At 45.5% G+C, this 24,462-nt stretch overlaps 2 protein-coding genes across 2 annotated transcripts in view; one reads left to right on the plus strand and one right to left on the minus strand.

The window, feature by feature from the left end:
• WNT5B (Wnt family member 5B) overlaps window positions 1-24,462 on the plus strand; it is a 198,788-nt gene that overhangs the window by 93,829 nt on the left and 80,497 nt on the right. The gene's annotated exons all lie outside the window — the stretch shown is intronic.
• FBXL14 (F-box and leucine rich repeat protein 14) lies at window positions 10,673-14,659 on the minus strand. Its single transcript, XM_040345301.1, has one exon. The coding sequence runs from the start codon at window positions 14,303-14,305 to the stop codon at window positions 13,100-13,102; it is 1,206 nt and encodes a 401-aa protein (XP_040201235.1). The 5' UTR covers window positions 14,306-14,659; the 3' UTR covers window positions 10,673-13,099.

Below are 24,462 nucleotides of genomic sequence, written 5' to 3' on the forward strand. Positions count from 1 at the left end.
GAGGGAGAAGATGCCAGCAAAGAAACTCACAGGCATATTGGAGAACAGGTGAGTATAACTGTCTTGTGTACTGTTCTATTAAAGAATATGGCAACTAGCTAACCTACATTTGATGTGCATTTCAAATGGACATCAAACAAAGCTCATCAATATAAGCCCCTATATGGTTTGTTGCAACCCCCTCTAACTGCCAATTTTTCTTGACAGCCAAGAACATTGGAAAATAATGGCACTGCTGATAGGATCTGCAAGTAATAAAACTATGTTACTGAGGGGGAGGGGTTTGAGAAAAAAAAAAACGAAATGGACTATGTTAAAGCAGAGCTCCACCCTAAAGTGGAACTTCCGCTCATCGTAACCCTCCCCCCTCCGGTGTCACATTTGACACCTTTCAGGGGGAAGGGGGGTGCAGATACCTGTCTAAAGACAGGTATTTGCACCCACTTCCGGCCACACAGTCTGTGGGTAGACTGCGGGCATGACGTCAGATCCCGTCCCCCCCGTTGTGTTCTGGGAAACACATGGCTCCCAGAACACAGTGGGGACCAGTGAGCACGGCGCACATGACTCGCGCATACACCGTAGGGAACCGGTCAGTGAAGCCGCAATGCTTCACTTCCTGGTTCCCTCACCAAGGATGGCGGTGGGGGCAGCAGAGAGACGAGCGATTGCTCGTCCTCTGCTGCCGACGGCGCTGGACTCCAGGACAGGTAAGTGTCCTAATATTAAAAGTCAACAGCTGCAGTATTTGTAGCTGCTGGCTTTTAATATATTTTTTTCAGCGGAGATCCGCTTTAATGCAAGTAACACTGCAGCATTAAAATTTTAAATTATGCGCAGAGTTCCACTTTAAAATACTATAAACGAAAGAACATTTTCTCCCATTTTTTGACTAGTTAACACTTCTGGTTGGGGTGTTAAAAATGTTTTCCCCCTCACTGCATACAGCAGGCAGTACCACCCGCCAATTCTACTTATTTAGGTGAAGGTGGTATGGGGTTTTGGGTGTAAAACAGGAGATGAAAAGGAAATAACGCCTTTTACCACCTGCCAAGCACCCTTTAAAAAGTAATCCACCACAGATTGCGCTGCCACTAGTGTAACTAAGCCTTTATTGATCTGCACAAGGTACAGAATTTCATTTAGTACAATCTTGTCACACTATTTGTTCTCTTTGAAAAGGTGGTTAACAGATAAACCAAGCTTAAAAGCACAAAACTAACTTCACAGATTTTCTACACAGCAGTCCTTCTTGAACAGTCTGGAAAAAAAAAAAAGAAAAGCAGCATTCATGCAGCAGGGGAGGGCGGAATGTGTAAAGGGAAGAAGCATGCCCCCTCCCTGCTCCATTTAAAGGGACCCCCCTGACACAGCGAATTCTGTATGCATGAATGAGCGCAGAGGGTGGGGGCCTAACTTTCCAACAATGGCTGAATCCTTTAAGCATGTTACATCTCCCCCACTGCTCCCTCCCTGAATCTTCACAGATCTTACCAGGATCTCCTTACAATACTGCCAAAGACATCTTTGGAAGCAAAGGATTAACATAGTTTCTGTAAGGAGATAACACTCCCCCAGCAGCAGGACACAATGCAGTGGTACATATGCCAGATTTGGCTCCACTAATTATGTTGCTTATTTATATATTTTTTCAAAAGTCCATAGCTGCAATATTCTCGAGTGCCTAAAAGACACTATTCGTTTTAATGTTGCAGCTAAAACGTGTCTTTATGCTAAATTTTAATTCCTCCACCCTACCAACTGTCAGAATATAAAGTTCCGATTTGGTTAGCCAGGAATAGAAGGTTCCACAAACATTCAAAGTGACTGTAAACTAACAGGCTGGGGTAGTGGGGCTGGGGTATATGGACCAGGGGCGGACTGACAACTCATGGGGCTCCCGGGCAATAGAAGAGTATGGGGCCCCGGGGCTTACAGATGGCCACCACGCCAGGAGGCAGTGCAGAGGCTGGGCAGCTAAAATCTCTGGATTTTCACATCAAAAACATGTCGGTTTCGGACATATCAAGGGCATGGGGCCCTCGGGCAGTGCCCGAGAGCCTCAATGGTCAGTCCGCCCCTGATATGGACTATTGTAGAGCCTGCACGTAAGACATTTACTTCAAGTATCTATATTGTGCTGACAATTTACATATATCTCTTTACATACTGCACAATCACATCAGTCCCCACGCTCAAGAAGCTTACAGGCTAATGTCCCTGCCTCACATGCAGGCACACTATGACCACTTTAGACAGGAACCAATAAACTTATCAGTATGTCTTTTGAGTGATGGAGGAAACCCTGTGCAAGCACAAGGGGTACATGCAAACTCTATGCCGGTAGCGAGCTAATCGCAATTCGAATAGGGGACCCCAGTGCTGCAAGGAAAAAAAAAATCCCTCAAAAGTATAATCTATGATCAAACATTTGTTGTATTAATTTTTGGTGAGAGTCGTGAAGGGTTTGCTCCCCTGATATTTGAATCCCTACTGGATAAATATGCCCCAATTATCTTGGGGACCATTGTTAGCAGGACAGAGTGTAAGGAAAAATACAAAGTTTTAAGCTGTCATAACTGGAATAGAGGGGAAAATCTAGTATGAACACTTGTGGTAACAACCAAGAGGATTTCCATAATCTATTTAAAACTAAAATAAACTATTTGGCTTTAGATACAAATAAATTAAGGTCTGCAGTATCCAAATTTAACTTGGGCATAGACAAGATGATCATTTGAGGTCAGCGATTTCTGATACTGAAGCCAGAGATAAGAACCAGCAATTTCTGGAGGCCAGCAGCCTCCATATTTTTCAGTAGAGGTTTCCTTTAAGAAAAAAGAAATGCTGTAAACTAATGCTATAGTCACCCCATGCGTAGCATGGCATACGTTTTGCAGCTTTTTTTTTTTTTTTTCCTCTGAAGGAAACCTCTACTGAAAACAATGGAGACTGCTGACCTCCTGGAAAAGCTATTTCCGATCTCTGGCTTCAGTATCTGAAATCACTGACCTCCAACCATCATGCAGCAAGGAAAATCAGAAACCTTGCTCAAGCATACTTGCCCCAAGCCGCATTAAGTAGTGATGCTATTGAATCAACTTAAATCTGTCAAAAACCCATGTTATTTAAAATTTTGTTATGAAAAAAAAAAATGGTTTATGCAGACGTTACTTTCAGAGAAAACCACACATCAAAATTATCATTAGGTCCCAAGATATAGGCAGGTTATATATATATTTATACAAACCTGCTTTTAAAAGTTTATCCATGCCCCACCACTATTGATCAAAGTTACCCATTCTGTCAATTTGGTGCAACAAAAGGATGGAAGGTGTGGAAGGTGGAAGGTGTGGGCCTAGGTATGGAAGGTTGAAGGATGGAAGGTGTGGGCCTAGGTGTGGAAGGTTGAAGGATGGAAGGTGTGGGCCTAGGTGTGGAAGGATGGAAGGTGTGGGCCTAGGTGTGGGCGGTGGAGGGATGGAAGGTGGAAGGTGTGGGCCTAGGTGTGGAAGGTTGAAGGATGGAAGGTGTGGGCCTAGGTGTGGAAGGATGGAAGGTGTGGGCCTAGGTGTGGAAGGATGGAAGGTGTGGGCCTAGGTGTGGGCGGTGGAGGGATGGAAGGTGTGGGCCTAGGTGTGGAAGGTTGAAGGATGGAAGGTGGAAGGTGTGGATGGATGGAAGGTGTGGGCCTAAGTGTGGAAGGTTGAAGGATGGAAGGTGTGGGCCTAGGTGTGGAAGGATGGAAGGTGTGGGCCTAGGTGTGGAAGGATGGAAGGTGTGGGCCTAGGTGTGGGCGGTGGAGGGATGGAAGGTGTGGGCCTAGGTGTGGAAGGTTGGAAGGTGTGGAAGGATGGAAGGTGTGGGCCTAAGTGTGGAAGGTTGAAGGTGTGGGCCTAGGTGTGGAAGGTGTGGGCCTAGGTGTGGAAGGTGTGGGCCTAGGTGTGGAAGGTGGAAGGTGTGGGCCTACCAAGACTACAGGTCAATTGCAGTGATCACCCAAGGGAACATTGATCTGCTCATACAAGTTTTTTGTTTCATGTACACCCTGAGCTTGCCACTTCATATTATACAGGACTTTTCTCCAGGAAAACTCAATGTGTCATCTTCATGCATTTTCTAAAAATGTTAACAGAACTCAGCAATAGCAGCCTCTGTTTTCCTCATAGCAGGTTTCTTTTATAGCCTTCAGCCCAACATTTTTTGTTTAGGAAGTAAATTTATCTAGGAGAGGGGCTTTAAACTATTAAAAGTTTTGGCAGACTCTGCAATGTCTGCTCCAACAAGGGAGGGCATAAGCCAAGTTGCCTCAGACCTGTACACCGACATTACAGTGGATTGGGGTGTGGAATGAAGATAAAGGGCCTACAAAATCCAAACAGGCTAAAAGCAGTGCCACCAAATAGCACATATGCAAGTAGGCTGTGCAGTAGTATCATTAAAGTGATTGTAAAGGTTCAAATTGTATTTAAATAATAGCAGCCCCGATCCTCATCTTCTCTCACCTCATCCTATGCTGACTGCCCCATAGCAAGCCACAATGAGAGCAACTGTGCGAGCTTGATTCTAAGCCACGCGGTGTGTCCATTGACTGACACACACCTCAGCCCTGCTCTCTACTTGCGATAGCAGCAGGAGCAAACGTTCCCGCTGATATCTCCGAGTCAATGCAGAGGTAGAGAGCACCACTGCTCTCAAACACAGCGCTGGATCAAGATGAGGCTCAGGTAAGAATTAGGGGGGGATTCTAACACACAGAATGGATTAAGGTAAAACACCTTCAGCCTTTACAACCACTTTAATCTGAAAGCACATTAAAACACACATTACACTTTTAAAAATCCATTGATGTTCTGAACTTATGGTGATACTAAAGTCAGATTTTTTTTTATCTTAATGCATTCTATGCATTAAAAATGTAAAAACCTGTGTGCATCAGCCCCCCTAATACTTACATGAGCCCCATCTCGATCCAGCATTGTTGCACAAGTCTCAGCTGTCTGGGACTCTCCCTCCTGATTGGCTGAGACAGCAACAGGGTGCCATTGTCAAAGTCAGTAAGCCAATGTGGAGAGAGGAGGGGGCAGGGCTGAGCCGTGGCTCTGTGTCTGAATGGACACAAAGAGCAGCTTGCAGTAGGGGGGACTCGGCCGGATCGAGGGGCCAGGAGCGCTGGCGAGGAACCTGAGAAGAGGAGGAGCTAGGCTGCTCTGTACAAAACCACTGCATAGGGGAGGTAAATATGACATGTTTGTTATTTAAAAAAAAAAAAAAAATTGTTTAATATCACTTTAAAGCCCCAACTACAGACACAATAAAAACACTGCCACCCAATAGGCGGCAAATTCAAAGGGTCGTACAGGTATGCCCATTTGCCTGCCTGTGCCATTCTGCCAATGTATATGTGCAATAAAAATAAATGAATTTGTTGCGCTTAATACAAGAAAAATATAAACGAACAATGATAAAAGCTGCCAACAATTAGATAAAAATGAAAATGAAGGTGTAGCACTTATATATATATATATCAACAAAATATATCAGAACTAAACGTTCGATCGATCAGCCCAAAGTCCATTCAAGGTGTCATATAGAAACCACAAAGATGGGCGCCACATTACCGCCTACGTCACACGTTCCTAGTTTCAACATTTTGTCAGAAGAAATGTGTCACCTGGGGCGAGGGTGGAGCTAGGGACGTGTGACGCAGGCTGTGATGTGGTGGCTATCTTACTGGTTTGAAACACTGGTCGTTTTTCTATATGCTTACTTGAGCTGCACTAAATGTGAGTGGATCTTTTTTTATTCTCAAATAAATTGTTTTGTATCGATCTTTGCGCAAGGAGCGTTCCTTTCTATTTTTATATCTATGTGGATGCTGGAGTTTGCCTGCAGTAGGTCTTTACGACATATGTGTGTTCGGCAGTCGGGAAGTGGTTAAGGGAGTATTTCATATCCCTCTAGATCTGTGCAGCCTGGGGGGGAGATTTATTCTTCTCATTGATCAACAATGGGGCAGCATTATTCCTCCCATTGAAACCAATGACGTGCCAGGGCATTGTCTACTCCCACTGACCACAGTCTGGCCCACCTTAAGCCTGAAGGACAGTAAACTGGCCCTTTTCTTAGTAAGTTGGGAGACTCCTGCTCTAGATGGTGCACGCATTTAACCCTTTTATTGCTTGAGCTGAACCCTTCACCCCCAACAGTACTCGCAGTTCCTTTCAATTAACTACTAGCCTCTTTTTAATGTAGGTGAGAAAAGTTTGCAAAGCCTGTGAGAACAGCATTTTGAATATCTATGCTTGTCGCTTTCAGTATTGGAGTAACCCTAATTTCACTGATGACTGTTACATTACAGGCAGATTAAACAGTACCACATGAGAAACACTTTCTGAATGCTACTCGCAAGGAAAACATAATATACTGTTTATCAAAACATCTGACAGCTGCCTATAACCAGACAAGTGTTTAGCCCCCCCAGTGTAGTATTAGTATTAAAAGGAAACACTGACTGATTGCGGTCAGTGGCAACAGTTTTTCCTGAACTCTCTGACATAGGCCACACTAATGTACACATCATAGTGCTGCCAGTTCAGATATACAGTATCTCACAAAAGTGAGTACACCCCTCACATTTTATCTTTTCATGTGACAACACTGAAGAAATTACACTTTGCTACAATGTAAAGTAGTGAGTGTACAGCTTGTATAACAATGTAAATATGCTGTCCCCTCAGAATAACTCAACACAGCCATTAAAGCGGTTGTAAACCCGCATATACAATTTTAATTTTTTTACACCTGCAAGGCAAAAGCCAGAATGAGCTAGTATGCACCACATACTAGCTCATTATGAAATACTTACCTCGGAACGAGGAGAAGAGAACTTACCTGGTCCACGCCGAGCGAGATGTCATCTTGACTCGGCATGTCTTCCGGGTATCGCCGCGTCTTCCGGGTATCGCCGCATGCGCGCGGGAGATTTCATTCCAGCAAGGGCCGGCCCTTCAGGCGAGCAATCCCCCCCTGCGCCGCTGCAATCAGCGGCGCATTGCGAGAGGAATATCTCCTAAACCGTACAGGTTTAGGAGATATTCTTTATACCTACAGGTAAGCCTTATTATAGGCTTACCTGTAAGTAAAAGTCAAAAAGTGGGATTTACTGCTGGCAACAAGAGTACACGATTAAGTGAAAATGTCCTAATTGGGCCCAATTAGCCATTTTCCCTCCCCGATGTCATGTGACTCAGTGTTACAAGGTCTCAGGTGTGAATGGGGAGCAGGTGTGTTAAATTTAGTGATCGCTCTTCACTCTCATATACTGGTCACTGGATTTTCAACATGGCACCTCATGGCAAAGAACTCTGAGAATCTGAAAAAATAAATTATTGCTCTAAATAAAGATGGCCTAGCCTATAAGATTTGCAAGACCTTGAAAATGAACTGCAGCACAGTGTCCAAGACCATACAGCGATTTAACAGGACAGGTTCCACTCAGAACAGGCCTTACCATGGTCAGCCAAAAAAGTTGAGTGCATGTGCTTAGTGTCATATCCAGAGGTTGTCTTTGGAAAATAGATGTGAGTGCTGTCAGCATTGCTGCAGAGATTGAAAGGGTGGGGTCGGGTCAGCTTGTCAGTGCTCAGACCATACGCCGCACACTGCATCAAATTAGTCTGCATGGCTGTCATCAGAAAGCCCGCAAACAGTTTGCTGAAGACAAGCAGACTAAGTACATGGATTACTGGAAACATGTCCTGTTTGCTTAAGATGGTGTCAAGTGTGTGTGGCGGCAACCAGGTGAAGAGTACAAAGACAACTGTGTCTTGCCTACAGTCAATCATGGTGGTGGGAGTGTCATGGTCTGGGGCTGCATGGGTGCTGCCAGCACTGGGAAGCTACAGATCATTGAGTGAACCATGAATGTCAATATGTACTGTGACATACTGAAGCAGAGCATGATCCCCTCCCTTCGGAGACTGGGCGGCAGGGCAGTATTTAAAAATAACGACCTCAAACAACTCCAAGATGAGCACTGTCTTGCTAAAGAAGTCGAGGGTAAAGGTGATGGACTGGCCAAGCATGTCTCTAGACCTAAACCCTATTTGAGCATCCTCAAAACGAAAGGTGGAGGAGCGCAAGGTCTCTAACATCCACCAGCCATGTGATGTCGTCATGGAGGAGTGGAAGAGTGGCAACCTGTGAAGCTCTGAACTCCATGCCCAAGAGGGTTAAGGCAATGCTGGTAAAATAATGGTGGCCACACAAAATATTTACAGTTTGGGCCCAATTTGGACATTTCCATTTAGGGGTGTACTCACTTTTGTTGCCAGATGTTTAGAAATTAATGGCTGTGTGTTATTTTGAGGGGACAGCAAATGTACACTGTTATACAAGCTGTACACTCACTACTTTACATTGTAGAAAAGTGTAATTTCTTCAGTGTTGTCACATGAAAAGTTATGGTGTCAGATCATATGACAGCCAATACCAGCAGGGATGCTTCTATAGATGCTAAAGGAGAAACTGGGATAAGTCATATTCAGTTTTAGAAACATCTCATAGGTCAAGAGGTAGACACTTTCTCACCAACTCAGCACAAAGCAAAGACCCAGATACATGTAAAAACAGGCTTATGTATACCATTGGACTTCCGTAAGCTAATTTGTTAGTACAGCGATCTGCCACACTGAACTAATGTATTCTGACAGAGGACAGCCCCCTGCTAGTGCTCTCAGTCATTGGCCGGGTGTTGATCGCCAGACCTTTTTCGGTCATGGCCCTTTTGTTCAAGTATTTTTTTTTTTAAACCTCCACTGTGCAGTTCGTTTTGCACAGAGTGGCCCCGATCGGCCTCTTCTGGGGTCCAATTCGGGCTCCTCCCCGCATTAGATGACCCCTCTGGGAGGCTCTATCCCGAGGGGGTAACCTTGCAGGCGCGTTTCTGTGTCATACACTCCGCGTCTATGGACGCCGAGTGTATGACTTGGCCGCGTCATTAGATTTTATTAAACAGCAGCAGGAGCCAATGGCTGTGCTGCTATCAATCTATCCAATCAAGAGCCGAGAAGCCGTGGAGAGAGCGATGCGGAATCGCACCCACGGAAATTCAGGGCTCAGGTAAATAAAACGGGGGGGGGCAGACATAGGATGCATTAGGTGTAAAAACACGAGGGTTTACAACCCCTGTAAGTGGCTTCCTATAGGGCACTCAGACAAGCAGCAAGAACTACCTGCAGGGGACCCCAAAAAAGCAAGATCGGGCTGCTCTGTGCAAAACCATTGCACAGAGCAAATTTTACATGTTTGCTATTTTAGAAAAACAATTCAAATTAACTTTTACAAAAACTTTAAATACAAGCAATTCAAAATACAACTAAAAGACAACTTTTTTTAGTTTTGGATAGAGTGAAAAAGTTAGCACACCTATCAGGTTTTTATAGATGTCTGTTTCCCCCCATAAGAGAGAGTCACACTATTTTTCCCAAAATTAGACATTTTGGACTGTCCCTGAAGCAGTATTGGAGGAGAAATCTTGCAGTGGGAACACTAGTTCTGGTGACAGATTTCCTCTGACTTCATGTTTTAGCTATTGGACAAATAAATGTAAAATTTCCAATGGGACACAGACAGCGAAAAAAGAAAGTGGACATGACCCAACTTACTCTATACAAAATAAAAATGTTTGCCTTTAGTTCTACTCATATGTACTTAAATTAGATCTTATATAAACCTCTTACAGTCCCTGTACAGCAGAGCTTAAAGCGGAGTTCCGGCCACAATTTAACTTTTTAAATATAAATACCTCTGTAATACACAAGCTTAATGTATTATAGTAAAGTTAGTCTGTAAACTAAGGTCAGTTTTGTTAGGTTGTTACAGCATTTAGACACTTTATAAAATAGAAATTGACTGGGGCCATCTTAAGTGTGGGCATCATGAAGCCAGACTGTATGACTTCCTGGATTTCAGCCTTGCAGATCTCGCACATGCTCAGTGCTGCACAAGCAGTGTAATAGGTTTCAGCACCTGTGCTGTCCAAGTCACATGATTCTTCGAGACTGGGGAGTGCACAGACTCCTGGAAAGTTACACCCACTACATTCCCAGGAGTCTGTGCGGTGTAGGTTAGGAAGCTTAAGCACCTAGGTGCAGGGAGAGGGAAGATTAACTATTCTGCCTAGCAACACTTTGAAGGCATCTAAAAAAAAAAAAAAAATGTCTTAAAGGACTAATGACATTTTTTTTAAACTACTGATGTAATGTTATATTTATGGGTGGAACTCCACTTTAAAGAGGGAGAAGCACAGGGAACCATCAGTTGTGCTACAATGCTTATGTGGTAAAAAGGAGCATGGAGGAAAAAGCAAAGTGACTCTCAAATGGTGACAGTCCATCAGTAATCACATGATCAGGAGCTTGTACTACTGGCAAGAACATCCCTCTAAAAGGGCCAGCTTCTACCAGCAGAAAGGTATCAGCAAAAACACTCATTTTGAAACAGACTCTAGAAAACTGGAGCTTTTGCTTATAACTCAGGTTTCACCAATTTGCCCGAGGACATCTATTGTTAAAAGCTCCACTTCTGCTCAACAATTCTGCCCTCTTTAATTAATGCAACACCTCCCCCCCCCACAGATGTACAAAAGAAAAACCAGACAGAAGCAACATCTTTCTCAAAAACATACATCATATTTCCTCTTTTATTATATAAATATCCGTTTAACCTTTTAACTGTAAGAATATAAAGCGTTTTCGGAGGATCTTTTTCTTTATACAAATTCACAGACAGTACAATGAAATTCGGCACGTTTCTAGGTGAGATCCAACTGTGGAGATGCTCAGGAAAAGGGGGGGGGGGGGCAAAGTTTATTTCAACAAAAGAACAGAAATATCAAGAAAAGTCCATGTGTAAATTCAAATCAAACTCTCAAAACAAGCTGAATGAGTTTTGTGATCCACAGAACAAAGAGTGAGTACACAATTCAACCCCAATCTGTTATGACCTAGGATTGTGCCCCACTAATACAAAATGTCAAAAAAAGATGTACTCATTTTTTTTTTGGAGGGGGGGGGGGGGGTAAGGATCAGATACAGTCTCATGTTTGCATATATAATTTGACTATTGTCAACAGCAAGGAACTAGGCTTTGCACCATCTCCAGCAGCAAGAGTTGAGAAAGGCTTGCACTTCCATTCTAAAACTGAAATCTTTAACTGGAACAATAATAACTGTTCAACTTAACTGTCTCCGCTTTAAAACACTAATCACGCTAAAAGGTTGGATACCAATCTGAGCATGGGAAACACTTTTTTTTAAACCATATAGAAATATAAAACAGCAGTCATAAACCAGTTTATAAAAACAGTAGAATACAACAGACTGACTGGGTTTCATTTCATTTAAAAACAGGGCTTATCCAACTCTTTGCTGGATGGAACACTAGTAAGTTGCTATGTGCAAGTTGGCTGGCAGGGAATGAGTGGGTTAAATTAAGGGCCAACCTCATATTGGTCTAGGCAAGAGTGAGCATATGAATTCTAGATCATTGTTGAGAAACAAGAATTGTTCTCACAAGGGCAAGGAGTAAAGGGAGAGCAGGCATGTGAAAAAAATAAAAATAAAATATAGGTATTTGAAGAACCCGTAAAATGGGATATTTTTCCAGTCTAGGTACAAAAAAACAAAACACTTTCCAGGGCACAAAAAAAAAGAAAAAAAACAGTAAAAACGAGGTAGCAAGTTATATGGAATATATTTATGTAAAATAAAGCGAGATAAGAAATGTAGAAATAAAAATGTTTTATGGCAGAATCCTGTAACTAATACTACCAGTAAGTAATATCAGCCACGTTACAGGGGAATGTTTCAATAGATTTTTGTACTGGAAAGTTAGCATTACTTACAAAAAAACTAAAAAAATATTAAGAAATGTTACTGGTGCAGCTCCCATTAACCCTTCCGTTGTTCGAGAACAGAATTAGTGACAAGACCGTCAGCATGGGTTAACCACTTCAGTCTAAACCATGTTATTTAGCAGGTTAAGGGCAACTCTGAGGCAATGCCAACTGTTTGCCAGCAAACTGCAAGCCCCAGGGTGCCCTGTCAAGTAGTAAAACAAAAAAAGCCATCTAAAAAGTTGACACTGTCCATGTGTTCACAGCAGCAAGAAAGGCTTGTACTTCTGCAACCAATATACCATCCCAATTCACAAAAAAAAAAAAATCATCTAAAAAGCTCCCCGCAGAAGAAGCCTCTTAAATGATTTCTAATTTCACTGCCTTCCAGAGCTACAGCTTCTGGCAGAATTTTCAGCATCACACTTCCTGGTGTGCTGAATGCCTGCACACCCCTCCATGCACAATGGGTTCATCTGTTGGACTCTACTGTTACTTGTAGTGATCGGCAGATGAAATCACAGGGCACAGCAGGGAGTCCAGGCATTCAATACACACTGTGATGCATGCTGAAAATGCTTCAGATGTGCTACAGCTCTTAAAAACAGTGAGTCATCAACTGGTCAGTTTTAAGGGAGTTAAATCTCCCCCCCCCCCCCAGGCAAATCTTGTTAAAAACAGTAAAGGTACTAAATGTAATAGACATAACTTTGAAAGAATAGAATTGCCCATCATCTCCCAAAACACATCGGTTACCTTGAGTACATTCACTGTTTTTATTGATTACAACCAAATATGATTTTATTCTAATTGGTAAGTTTCCAGGCCCTGGCACTGCTTTGCCACATAGAACAGCTCACTGGGACTTGCGGTTCCCTAGCAATGAAAACCTTTGATGAACCAAACATACATTATTTTAAAAACAGTGATATGCCAGCCACACTGGCAGTGGCTAACCCATGCTGTCAAGGAACCCAGGGAGGGTCTATTGAGTTAACCATTTACGATATTGGTGTAAAAATTGTAACAACCCATGTGACAATCATTTCTACTGCCACAAGGGACCTGTTGCCACCTCCCTGTGGCACTAGACTCGGCCTGTCTACTTTCCTCTCACACAACCCTACAGGCAGTATGATGCATTTAGTCCTAGAGTCTCTTCCATAGATGATGCGAGCCAGGGATGGGTTGGGGGACCCCTCACCTGACCTTCTCACTCTCAGTCATCTGCCAGAGTCCCAAGTTGAGCACTTTGAGACAGGGCAACTGTGTGATCCTCTCCAGTCCCTTCTTGGTGATGCGGGTGCAGCCGTACAGGTCGATACCGGTCAGCTGGCTCAGGTGCTCAGCGATGAGCTCCAGTCCCTTGTCTGTGATGCGCACGCACTGTCCAATGTTGAGGGTCCTCAGGCTGTGCATCTGGCGAACCATACGGTTAATGCCATCGTCGCTGATGTGGCAGGAGCACAGCGACAGTGACTTAAGCCCGTACAGGCCCTGGGCGATGTAGGCCAGGCTCTGGTCGCCCACCTTGTCGCAGAATGAGACGTCCAGGCCTGAGAGTCGTAGGCTGCCCATAGCCAGGTGCATGATGCCCGTGTCGCTGATGTTGTCGCAGCTGCGCAAGTTAAGGCTCCGCAGACCACCCATGTGGGAAAGGTGCAGCAGCCCTGCGTCGGAGATGCCGCCGCAGAAGCTGAGGTTGAGCACGCGCAGGCCCTGGAGACCCCTGGAGATGTGCTTGAGGGCCAAGTCGGTGAGCTTCTGGCAGTCTTGCAGGGTGAGTTGCTCCAGGCCCAGACAGCCCTCAGCGGCGCTGCGGGTCATGCCGGCCAGGTGGCCGATTCCAACATCGGAGACGTGCCGGCAGCTTCGCAGGTTGAGGCTCTTGAGGCCATGAAGCCCCCAGGCAATGAGTAGCAGACCTGTGTTGGTGATGTTGGAGCAGCCCCCCAGCTCTAGCACCTCTAGCCTCTTTAGGTACTGGGCGATGCGGCCCAGGCTGCTGTCCGTGATCTGCTTACACAGGCTGAGGTTCAAGCAGCGCAGGGAGCCGATCTCCTGTACGAAGGCGTGGCCCAGGCCGTTGTCGGTCAGGTTGTAGCAGCCGCTCAGGTTCAGGCTTTCGATGTCCGGCAGGCCCTGGATGACGTAGCTGAGCGAGCGGCGCAGGCTGAGGATCTGCACCCGGCGGATGCCGCGGGCCTGCAGGCTTGGGAAGAGAGACGGGTTGGCCCGGCGGAGGTGTAGCTTGGCCTCGGTGCCCCGCCATACCGACTTGTGGTAGGCCGCGTCCCGCCAGGCGCCGCACACCTGAGCCGCCCGCCCCTTGTCGCGCACGTCCAGGTAGCTGAAGATCATGGCCAGCAGCTCGGGGAACAGGCACGAGATGTGGGTCTCCTCCATACTCAGCGCGGGTCCGGCATCACCTCCCACCCGCGGCTAGGCCCGAGGCCTCTTGGCGGCTTGCCTGAGGTAAAATGATAACGGCGGGCTCTTCCTCCTCCTCTCTTGCCTCAGCCTGGAACTGCTCTCCGAACCATCGTTGTCCCGGCCGGTCTCGTTCTTGTGTTACTCGGTCCTTAGCTAGACTTTGCCGGACCGGAGCCCCTTCTCTCCCACCTCAGGGTCCGTTAGCACGTGACGTGCGCGACACAGAACACGACGTGCTCGCCACCGTCGCCACACAGAGAGGAGGCGGGGCAGCGTGGGCGCTACTGCGCAACAGCAGTGGAGAAACCGCGCGCGCCCCCGCAGCCCTGTGCTCTTCGGCTGTCTGGTGCTCGCAGCTGCTCTGACTGTGCAGGCGCGCTTGGGGGAAAAAATATGGCGTCCCAAGCGTGTTCTCGCCCGGTATCTGACTTGTATTCTTGCCTTTTAAGACGCGGAGAGTTTTTATTTTTCCAGGAAAAGTCTAACTTCGGTTGCCACGCGACGACGTGCGCGTGCCCGCGATCAGGGCCGCGCACCTCCGGCTTTTTCCCCCACTTATCAGACTGCGCAGTCGTGAAAGTGTAAATCATTTTGGAGTTTGTGAGGGCGGGCGAGTGGGTGGAGCCCAAGGGCTTCCTTTGTCTCCCGCGCAGTAGTAGCTGGGGGCTCTTCGGCGGTTGCCAAGGAGACGGCCCCTCCCCCTTTTCCCTTCCTGTTTAACCCTGTGTGTGGATAAGATGGCTGCACCTTTGCTGCCTGTGTGAAAGTGTTCTGAGGTGTTACCTCAGGGAGAGGAGGCTGCTGACACCATTGTGTCAGGACGGGCTCTTTTCATGTTTTTTTTTAGTGGCATTTGTTCTGTAGCCATCCGGCCATTTCTGACACTTCGCTCCTACATGTAAAATTCAACTTTTTTTTTTGCTAGAAAATTACTTTGAACCCCCAAACATTATATATAAAAACATTTTTTTAGCAGAGACCATGTAGTGGTCTGGTGGGTGTTGTAATTTTTTATGTCACACGGTATTTGTGCAGCGGTTTTTAAAACTTGAAAAAAAAAAAAAAACCTTGAATAAAAAACAAAACAAAAAAACACTAAAGTTAGCCCAATTTTTTTGTATAATGTGAAAGATGATGTTACGCCGAGCAAATAGATACTTAACATGTCACGCTTTAAAATTGCGTGTCTGTGGAATAATGACAAACTATGATGCCTAAAATTCTCCATAGGCGACGCTTTAAACGCCTTTACACGTTACTAGTTTAGAGTTGCACAGGAGGTCTGGTGCCAGAATTATTACTCTCCCTCTGACGTTCATCGATCGTCGCTTACATATGCGTGTGGAAATAACCGTTCACATTTGCGCATAAGCACGGTGTGATGGGGGCGTTTAAATATTTTTTTTATTATTTATTTATTTTATACAAAAAAACATTTTTTGTTTAATTTTTTTGTTTTTGTACTAACTTTATTGCTATCACAAGGGATGAACAACATCTCTTGTGATAGCATGGTCCGTGACAGGTCCTCTTTATGGAGAGATTTGGGGTCTATTAGTACCCCAAATGTCTCCTCTGGCCTCCCATGCATCCGATCAGACACAGATCGGTCTGATCGGCTACTTACCTGGCCGCCGCTGGCCAGGTAAACAAAGGGGCGGAACCGGAAGTGGCAAACTACTCATCGCTACCGGTTTCCAGGGTTACAGAGAGAGGGAAACGACATCAGTTCCTCTCTTTCTGTACAGGGCAGCCATTGCCGCTGGCAGTATCCGAAGGTGGGATCCCTTCCTGCCACCGGCAGAAGTGATCGAGTAGCTGATTTGTCACTCAGATCACTTCTGCCTTGTTCAGAATCACTGGCTGAAAAGATCAATTTGTCAATCATTTGTCACTAGTTTGCTGGTAAACACCCGGCGAATCTTTGTAATAATAAAAATCCAGCTGCGCTTGCGTAAGGTGACCAGATTTTTAAAATGAAATCCGGGAACATCTTTTTTTTTTTACTAGTAATGGCGGCCGCCTCACAGCCTGTCAAGTCTTATGCCGTGTACACACGATCGGTTTTACAGATGAAAAAAGTTGGATTGGACTTTTTTAATCGCACAAACCGATAGTAAAAACCGATCGTCTGTGTGGAATTCCATTGGAGAAAAATCCACGCATGCTCAGAATCAAGTCGACGCATGCTCGGAAGCATTTTTCTCAGCACGTCGTAGTGTTTTACGTCACCTCATTTTGGACGGTCGGAATTTAGTCTGATGCCGCGTACACACCATCACTTTATGTGATGAAAAAAAAACGTCACTTTAAATGACCGTGTGTGGGGGAAAACGTTGTTTTATGTCTTGTGATATAGCCCCATACACACTATCAGTTTTCCTGCAGGTCTTCGCAGGTTTTGTCTTCAGGTTTACCAAAACCATGTAGTGCAAGGGCCTGCCTGATTGCATACGAATTGAAACTCTTAGGCCGCATACACACGGTCGTTCCAAACCGATGAGAATGGTCCGACGGGCCATTTCCATCGGTTCACCGCTGTGCCTACACACCATCGTTCCAAAAACCGATCAGGTCAGAACGCGGTGACGTCAAACAAACGACGTGCTGAATAAAACGAAGAATGCTTCCAAGCATGCGTCGACTTGATTCTGAGCATGCGCGGGTTTTGAACCGATGCTTTCTGTACTAACCATCGGTTTGGACTAATCGGGCAGCGGGCCATCGGTTCGATTTTAAAGCATGTTTTTACATTTTGGACCGAAGGACAACAGACCGATGGGCTATACACACGGTCGGTTTGGACCGATGAAACTGAACCTTGGTCCATTCTCATCGGTTTTGACCGTGTGTACGCGGCCTCAAGGTTTGACCTCATATTAGATGGTTTTGGTAAACCTGAAGACAAATACCTGCAGGAAAACTGATAGTGTGTATGGGGCTTTAGTCCACCTTTACAGAAAATCTGTAAGGTGAATTTACACTGGACCCCCTCCCCAACCCCCACTGGTCCCACTAAACTGAGTCCAGTTATTCCCCGCTCTGACAGCTCTTATCGCCACTGTATCGGTCCAGGGATTTAAAACCCCTGCGGCTTTCTCTCCTCTTCATCGCGGTGACAGGATAGGCCACGCGGGTTCTGATTGTTCGACGCCAACCAATTAGAATGCTCCTAAATGTACCTCCTGATGAGGTAAGTTTTGGAGATTAAGCTGAGGGGGATTTTCTAAAGTGAGGTGGCGACCCAATGTGTCAGTGCAGGTAATAGCCATGCTCCAGGTCAGCAGGACTGGGGGGATGAGGTGAGTGTCCTGTGTAAGTTCACCTTACAGATTTTTCTGTAAAGGTGAACTTGTGCTAAATGACTTTGAACGTGGCATGGTTGTTTGTTTCAGGCGGGCTGGTCTCAGTATTTCAAAAACTGCTGTTCTGGGATTTTCACGCACTACCATCTCTAGGGTCTCTACAGAGAATGGTCCGAAAAAGATAATATATCCAGTAAGCGGCAGTTGTGTGAACGAAAATGCTTTGTTGATGTCAGAGGAGAATGTGAAGACGCTTTAAGATAAATACTGTATTTATTGGCGTATAACACTCACTTTTTTACCCCGAAAATAGAGGGTAAACTGTGCCTGCGTGTTATACGCGAGGGGCTGTGGAACGTTTTTTTCCTGAAACTTCCCTCTTAAAGTTAGGGTGCGTGTTATACGCCGATAAATACGGTAACCATTTGTTACAACTGAGGTATGCAGAATACCATCTCTGAAAGCACAACACAGCGAACCTTGAAGCAGTTGGGGCTACAGCAGCAGAAGACCACTCCGGGTGCCACTCCTGTCATCTAAGAACAGGAAACAGAGGCTACAATTGGCACAGGCTCACCAAAATTGGACAAATATTGCCGGTCTAATGAGTCTCGATTTCAGCTGCGACATTCAGATGGTAGGTAGGGGCAGAGTATGGCGTAAACAACATGAAAGCATGGATCCATCCTGCCTTGTATCAACGGTCAGGCTGGTGGTGGTGTTGTAATGGTGTGGGAGGATATTTTCTTGGCACACTTTGGGCCCCTTAGTGCCAATTAAGGCTTGTTTAAATGCCACGGCCTACCTGAGTATTGTTGCTGACCATGTCCATCCCTTTATGTCTACAGTGTGCCCATCTTCTAATGGCTCCTTCCAGTAGGATAATGCACCATGTCACAAATCTCATGAGGTCACTGCACTCCAAAGGTCTCCACAGTCACCGGATCTCAATCCAATAGAGCACTTTTGGGATGTGGTGGAACGGCAGACTCTAATTATGGATGTGCAGCCGACAAATCTGCAGGAACTGCGTAATGCTATCATATGGACCAAAATCTCTGAGGGATGTTTCCAACACCTTGTTGAATCTATGCCATGAAGAATTAAGGCAATTCTAAGGGTAAAAGGGGGTCCAACCCGATACTAGCAAGGTGTACCTAATAAAGTGGCCAGTGAGTGTATATGGCCATGTGAATGAAGCCTAACTTTCCCAATTTATGGTCTTCAACCTCGATCTGTGCTGCTTACATCAGGGACTGTTTCCTGCCCTGCTCGCACCTCACACACGTTCGCCTCTTATTCATCACGTTTGTCGGGTCATGTCCTGTGTGCCCCAACTTTTGGATTCACGTTCTTCAGTAGTCTCAGTAGCTTTCAGCAAATTTATAACAGCGAATGTTACAATCGATGACCACAATCTGTGTTGTTTACATCAGCCATTACTTCCTGCCCTGATGTTTCCTTCACACGTACAGCATGGCCTTTATTGGCCATCTGAATGTTCCCCGGGTCATGTCTCGTTTGCCCAAACTTGTGGATTTCTTAAATTTAAATAATTTCAGTAACTATTGCCATATTTTCAACAGCAAATGTTATAATCAGCATCTGCTATCTGTGTTTTTTACATCAAACATTGGTTCCTGGCCTCATCTCACATGCTCTGTCCACACACACATATTATTCAGTGACCTACTTCTGAGTATTCTATATCAATATTCTCATTTGCGTGTACCCGTCTTTAGCCACTGCTAGGGTTACCACCCAGCCACTAAAGATGCAGCTGGTTGGGCAATTGTTATTAATTAGGAATTTGCAAAGTTGAGAGTTTTTATTAATGGCCTAATTCACACCTATAAAGGTTGCAGTTTGCATATTCCAGGTGCATTTTGCATTTTTCAATACACGTTTTTGATCCATTGAATGGAACCAAAAACCAGAAAAAAGTCCCTCGCCCTTTCCATAAAATGCACAGGAAACCATGTTAAATGGACTGTAGTGTGTTTCTGCAAAACTGAAAACGCACTAAAAAATGCATAGGTGTGAACCAGGCCTAAGTGAACTTTGGCAAAAAGTGTGCGATTTTTAGAAATTTCGCCATTTTGGTGAAATGCATTACGCCAACAGGAAAGGTTGGATTTGTTTGGTTTTTAAGGGTGCAGTTGACTTTAAATTTCTCCTAAAGGGTTTTGGGAGCCCCTTTCAGATATCCTCCAGGTCTGGAGAAACCATTTTCACCCTGACAGAGGGGAAACCTCGCTCATTGAGCACTGGATAGCAGTTAAAAAAAATAACAAACGCTTCCCAACCTCATCCAAAAGTTAACAAAAATAAAGACACATATGGCTTGACACATATGTTAACTTAAAGTGGATGTAAACCCCCAATTTTTTTTTTGATGTCACAATGTAGAGTATAAGATTTCCTATCATCTGTGCCCAGTCTTGCCACACTGAGTTAATCCAGCGCTGAGCAATTCTCTTTTAATGTTCAGTGAAAATTAACAGAATTCCAGATAAAAACTTGCCAAATTATAAAGTCTGTTTCTCTGTTCTTGCTTTGTGTTACAGGTTATTTACATATCTAGAGCTTGGACATGTTTATCATATGTTATGTTATGTTTATCATAATATGAGGTGATCCAAAGTTCATTGTATATTACCAGGATATGTAACCTATTTTTCCTTCTGTCTGCGGATCGAATGAACACGGACATACGGTCCGTGTTCATCCAATCCCCCCATAGGGGAGAGCGGAGAAAAGACAGGGCGGTCCCTGCACAGTGTGCGGGGACCGCCCTGTCATCCGCCAGCTCAGCAGGGATTAACGGAGCGATCCCCGCTGAGCATACGGAGGCGAATCATTACTGATCCGCCCTGTGTGAAAGGGGCCTTAATCTAGGCTTACCTGTAGGTAAAAGTGGTTGTAAAGGGCATACAACCACTTTCAGGGGCCCACTCACAGTATAGTGTGACCTGCTTTGCGTTTTTCTGTTCATCTTTCTATTGGAGATGCATTTGGATCACTGGCAAAGCAGGTCCAAAGCCGTGTTTTACATTCAACTGCATGTGTAAACTGCGTTGGAATGCAAAGCTAGCGTTTGTCTATTAGGGCTCGTTTAGACTTGTGACGGTGTTTACCGGTTTACAGTGGATCGGTTTTCAGAGGCATTTGACAGGTGGCTCGGAGGCGATATGTTGCCTTCTCACTGCCTGTGTTAACCATTAAGAGACTGCAGCACTGTGCTGCTAAAAAAAAGCATTATACACTGTGTTGTGGTCCTATCCATATAAATAGTGCAGTGGGGGTAAATTTAAAGCGAGCAGCTACAAATACTGTAGCTGCTGACATTTAATATAAGGACACTTACCTGTCCAGAGAGCCTGCAATGTTGGCACCTGAAGCCGACACATCCATCGGCTTCGGGTGCAAGTGCCGTTGACTTGTCGTTAAGGTTCCCCTATCGAGATGGTTCCTGTAAGGACTGCGCAGGCGCAATCCTTGCCGACGGAAATCTCCGAACCTCGGCCGGCATCCAGGCTCATTCCTTAACATCCCCGTGGATTGGAGGATGTTAAAAAAAAGCCACTTTCCTCAAATTCCACGTCGCCCTGGATGCCGAGGTTCGGAGATTTCCGTCGGCAAGGATTGCGCCTGCGCAGTCCTTACAGGAACCATCTCGATAGCCGGAACCATATCGTCAGATCACCGGCATCCTTACTATGGGAAACAGAAAGTGAAGCCTTGCGGCGTCACAGACTGTTTGCTACTGAGCAGGGGGGGCGAGTCGCGCTGCGCTTTTTGAATGGTGCCATCATCTTTTGGGACACACACAGGTCCCAGAAGGCGACGGGGGAAGGAGGGGGGCACCAACAAAACTGCGGAAGTGATGTACCTTGCTGTGGCACTGTGGGACAAAAGTCTCGAAGAAACATACCAAAAAGGTATGAAAAGAAAATGATCCAAAAAAACGGGGTGGTGGGGAGTACATATGATTTCCAGGGAATTAAATTTTTGCCTGGAACTCTGCTTTAAGCCCCTTATATGTGTAACAGGTGGTGATTTATAGGCTGCATGTTCCAGCAATTGAATTCTAGGAAGATATAAATGGCACATTAATGCATTCCTGTATTCATTAAGACATCATTAAATACACATACTGTATATATATTTTTAATACAAGCAGTGAAAGTACCTGTACTCCTTGTACAGCAGAACTCAGACTTAAAGAAGGAAGAAGCTGCAAAGGTTTATATTAAAGGGATTGTAAACCTAATTAAAAAAACGAACATGTTATACTTACCAGCTCTGTGCAATGGGTTTGCACAGAGCAGCCCGGATCCTCCTCTTCTTGTGTCCCCCCCCAGTGGTCCTGGTTCCTCTCCCTGCCGAGTGCACCCCATAGCAAGCTGCTTGCTATAGGGGAATTGTACCGGCTTGATTCAAAGCCGTTCTCTGTGTGTCCATTAACACACAGAGCAAGGCTCGGCCCGGCTATGCTCACTGGCTGTGGTTAACAGCAGAGGAAGCCAATGGCAGAGAGAGTGAAGAGAGCTGCTGCTATCATGCACATCACTGGAGCGAGACCGGGCTCAGGTAAGTATAAGGCAGATTTTTTTTTACCTTAAAACGGACCTTCAGTAATTTTTTCCATCTATTAAATCATCTACCCTTGTTTTAACTTTGGATAGTACATTTTTTTTCCAGCAAACATACCTCCCAACAATTAAAAAATTCAATGCGTATGTGGCTGTATGTTATGTACATTTGAACCATTGACCAATAAAATTGTTATTGATAAAAAAAATAAAAAAAATTCAATGCGGGATCTAAGTTGTTGCGCGGGGGGGTCCGCAGTTCTGATCTAAGTTGTTGAGCGGGGGGAGGGGGGGCGGGTCGGATAGAATTGGTGGTCTCTGTCTCACAGCTGTGCATGTCTCCCCTCAGACCACGTGCTCCTCCTTCTTGCACAGCTTTGTGTGTGGGAAAATTAAGCCGTTCGCGGGGCTGCGGGAGGATGCAGCCTGTGCGGGAAATTCCCGCAGAATCCGTGCTGGTTGGGAGGTATGCAGTAAATAACTTATACAGCCCACTTCCTGTTTTTGGTCTGGTCATTAGCCTAGGCTTATGACATCATGCACAGCTCTCTCTCTCATTCTTGTGAGAGTTTGCCAGGAAGGTAGGGCGGGGGAGTCATAAGACGTCCAATGAGAGCTGCAGAGCTGGAGTTGTGCCTCTATGTAAATCCAGGAAATGAACAGGCAGCAGCTGCAGCTGCCCACAATTAAAATGGATGCAGCCAGATCCAGTGAGGGAGATTTCTGCAGAATATTTAGCAAGTACAGAATCACAGTATATAAAAAATAATATGCAAAGTGGTTGGAAAGAAGCTTTAGAATGGCAAAAAACTGAAAATTGTATACTCACCTTTCCGTAATTTTCCTTTCCTGACGCATCTTCATGGCAGCACACAATGGGGTTGTGACTCCGCCCCCACAACCTGACAGGATTGGTTACCTATAAATTTGAAGAGGGAACACCCCGCACCATTCTCTGTATATATCATCATTAAACAGCAGGGTGGGATCTGTGTGCTGCCATGAAGATGCGTCAGGAAAGGAAAATTACGGAAAGGTGAGTATACAATTTTCCGTTTTCCTGACGCATTCATGGCAGCACACAATGGGAAATAACTCGCCAGTCGGGAGGGTTTAATGCAATAGTATTTATTTCCTAGTGAGCGGAAGAATTGGCCCTGATGATGGATCTACCAAAGTCGGCTGTAGACAAAAGAGCAGCGTCCACTCTATAGTGGGATATAAACGTATGCCTGGAAGACCAGGTTGCTGCCCTGCAGACGGATTCTGATGAGACACCACAATATGCTGCCCAGGATGTTGCCACTGCCCTGGTCGAGTGCGCTCTGATGCCCTCCGGAACTGTAAGTTGTTGAACGGAGTAGGCCTTCTCGATAGTTTTGACTAGCCAGGAGGCGATGGTACGAGAAGTAGCTGCTTGGCCGCGTCTGGCTCCGTGTGGAATGATCAGGAGAGCCTCTGTCTTTCGAAGGTGAGTGGTAGCCGAAAGGTAGCTGGATATAGTAGTCTTAATGTCCAAGGCGTGGGGTTCGCCGTTCTCGTCCGTAAGATGTGGAAGGACGATATCCTGGTTGTAGTGGAAGGCCGAAGCAACCTTTGGTAGGAAACGGTCTGAAGGCCTTAGTACCACTCTGTCGGATAGGAAGACTAAGTAGGGCTCCTTGGCCATCAGAGCCTGGATCTCTGACACCCTTCTGGCTGAAGAAATAGCGATGAGGAAGGATAATTTCAGAGTCAAGTCCCACAGGGAAATGCAGTCAAACGGAAAAAAGGGTGGTAAGGAGAGGGCCTCTAGAACCACCGAAAGGTCCCATGTAGGAAAGGATGGTCTTCTGGGGGGTCTGATCTTCAGACAAGCTCTCATGAATTGAATAACCAGAGGGTGAATAGCCCATCTAGTGCCTGTTTTGGCGGACAGGGCGGATATCTGTACCTTGAGGGTACTTGAATTAAGTCCCTTATCAACGCCCGACTGCAGGAACTCCAGAATTTGGGATGGAGCTGGAGAGACAGGATCCCAGCCTTTTAATTGTGCCATCAGAAAGAATCTTTCCCAAACCCTAGTGTAGGTGGTATTTGTGGAATTTTTCCTGGCTTGCATCAGTGTCGTTATCACCTCTTGGGAGCAACCTTGTTCTCTCAGCCTAATCCTCTCAACCTCCATGCTGTTAGGTGCAGTCTGTCCGGGGCCGGATGGAGGAACTGGCCTTGATATAGGAGATCTGCTGAG

Source organism: Rana temporaria, chromosome 3 (genome assembly GCF_905171775.1).
Source record: "Rana temporaria chromosome 3, aRanTem1.1, whole genome shotgun sequence".
NCBI lineage: Eukaryota > Metazoa > Chordata > Amphibia > Anura > Ranidae > Rana > Rana temporaria.

Bases quoted from the DNA above. Each gene is read 5' to 3' on its own strand.
- FBXL14 (XM_040345301.1), bottom strand. From the start codon at position 14,305: ATGGAGGAGACCCACATCTCGTGCCTGTTCCCCGAGCTGCTGGCCATG.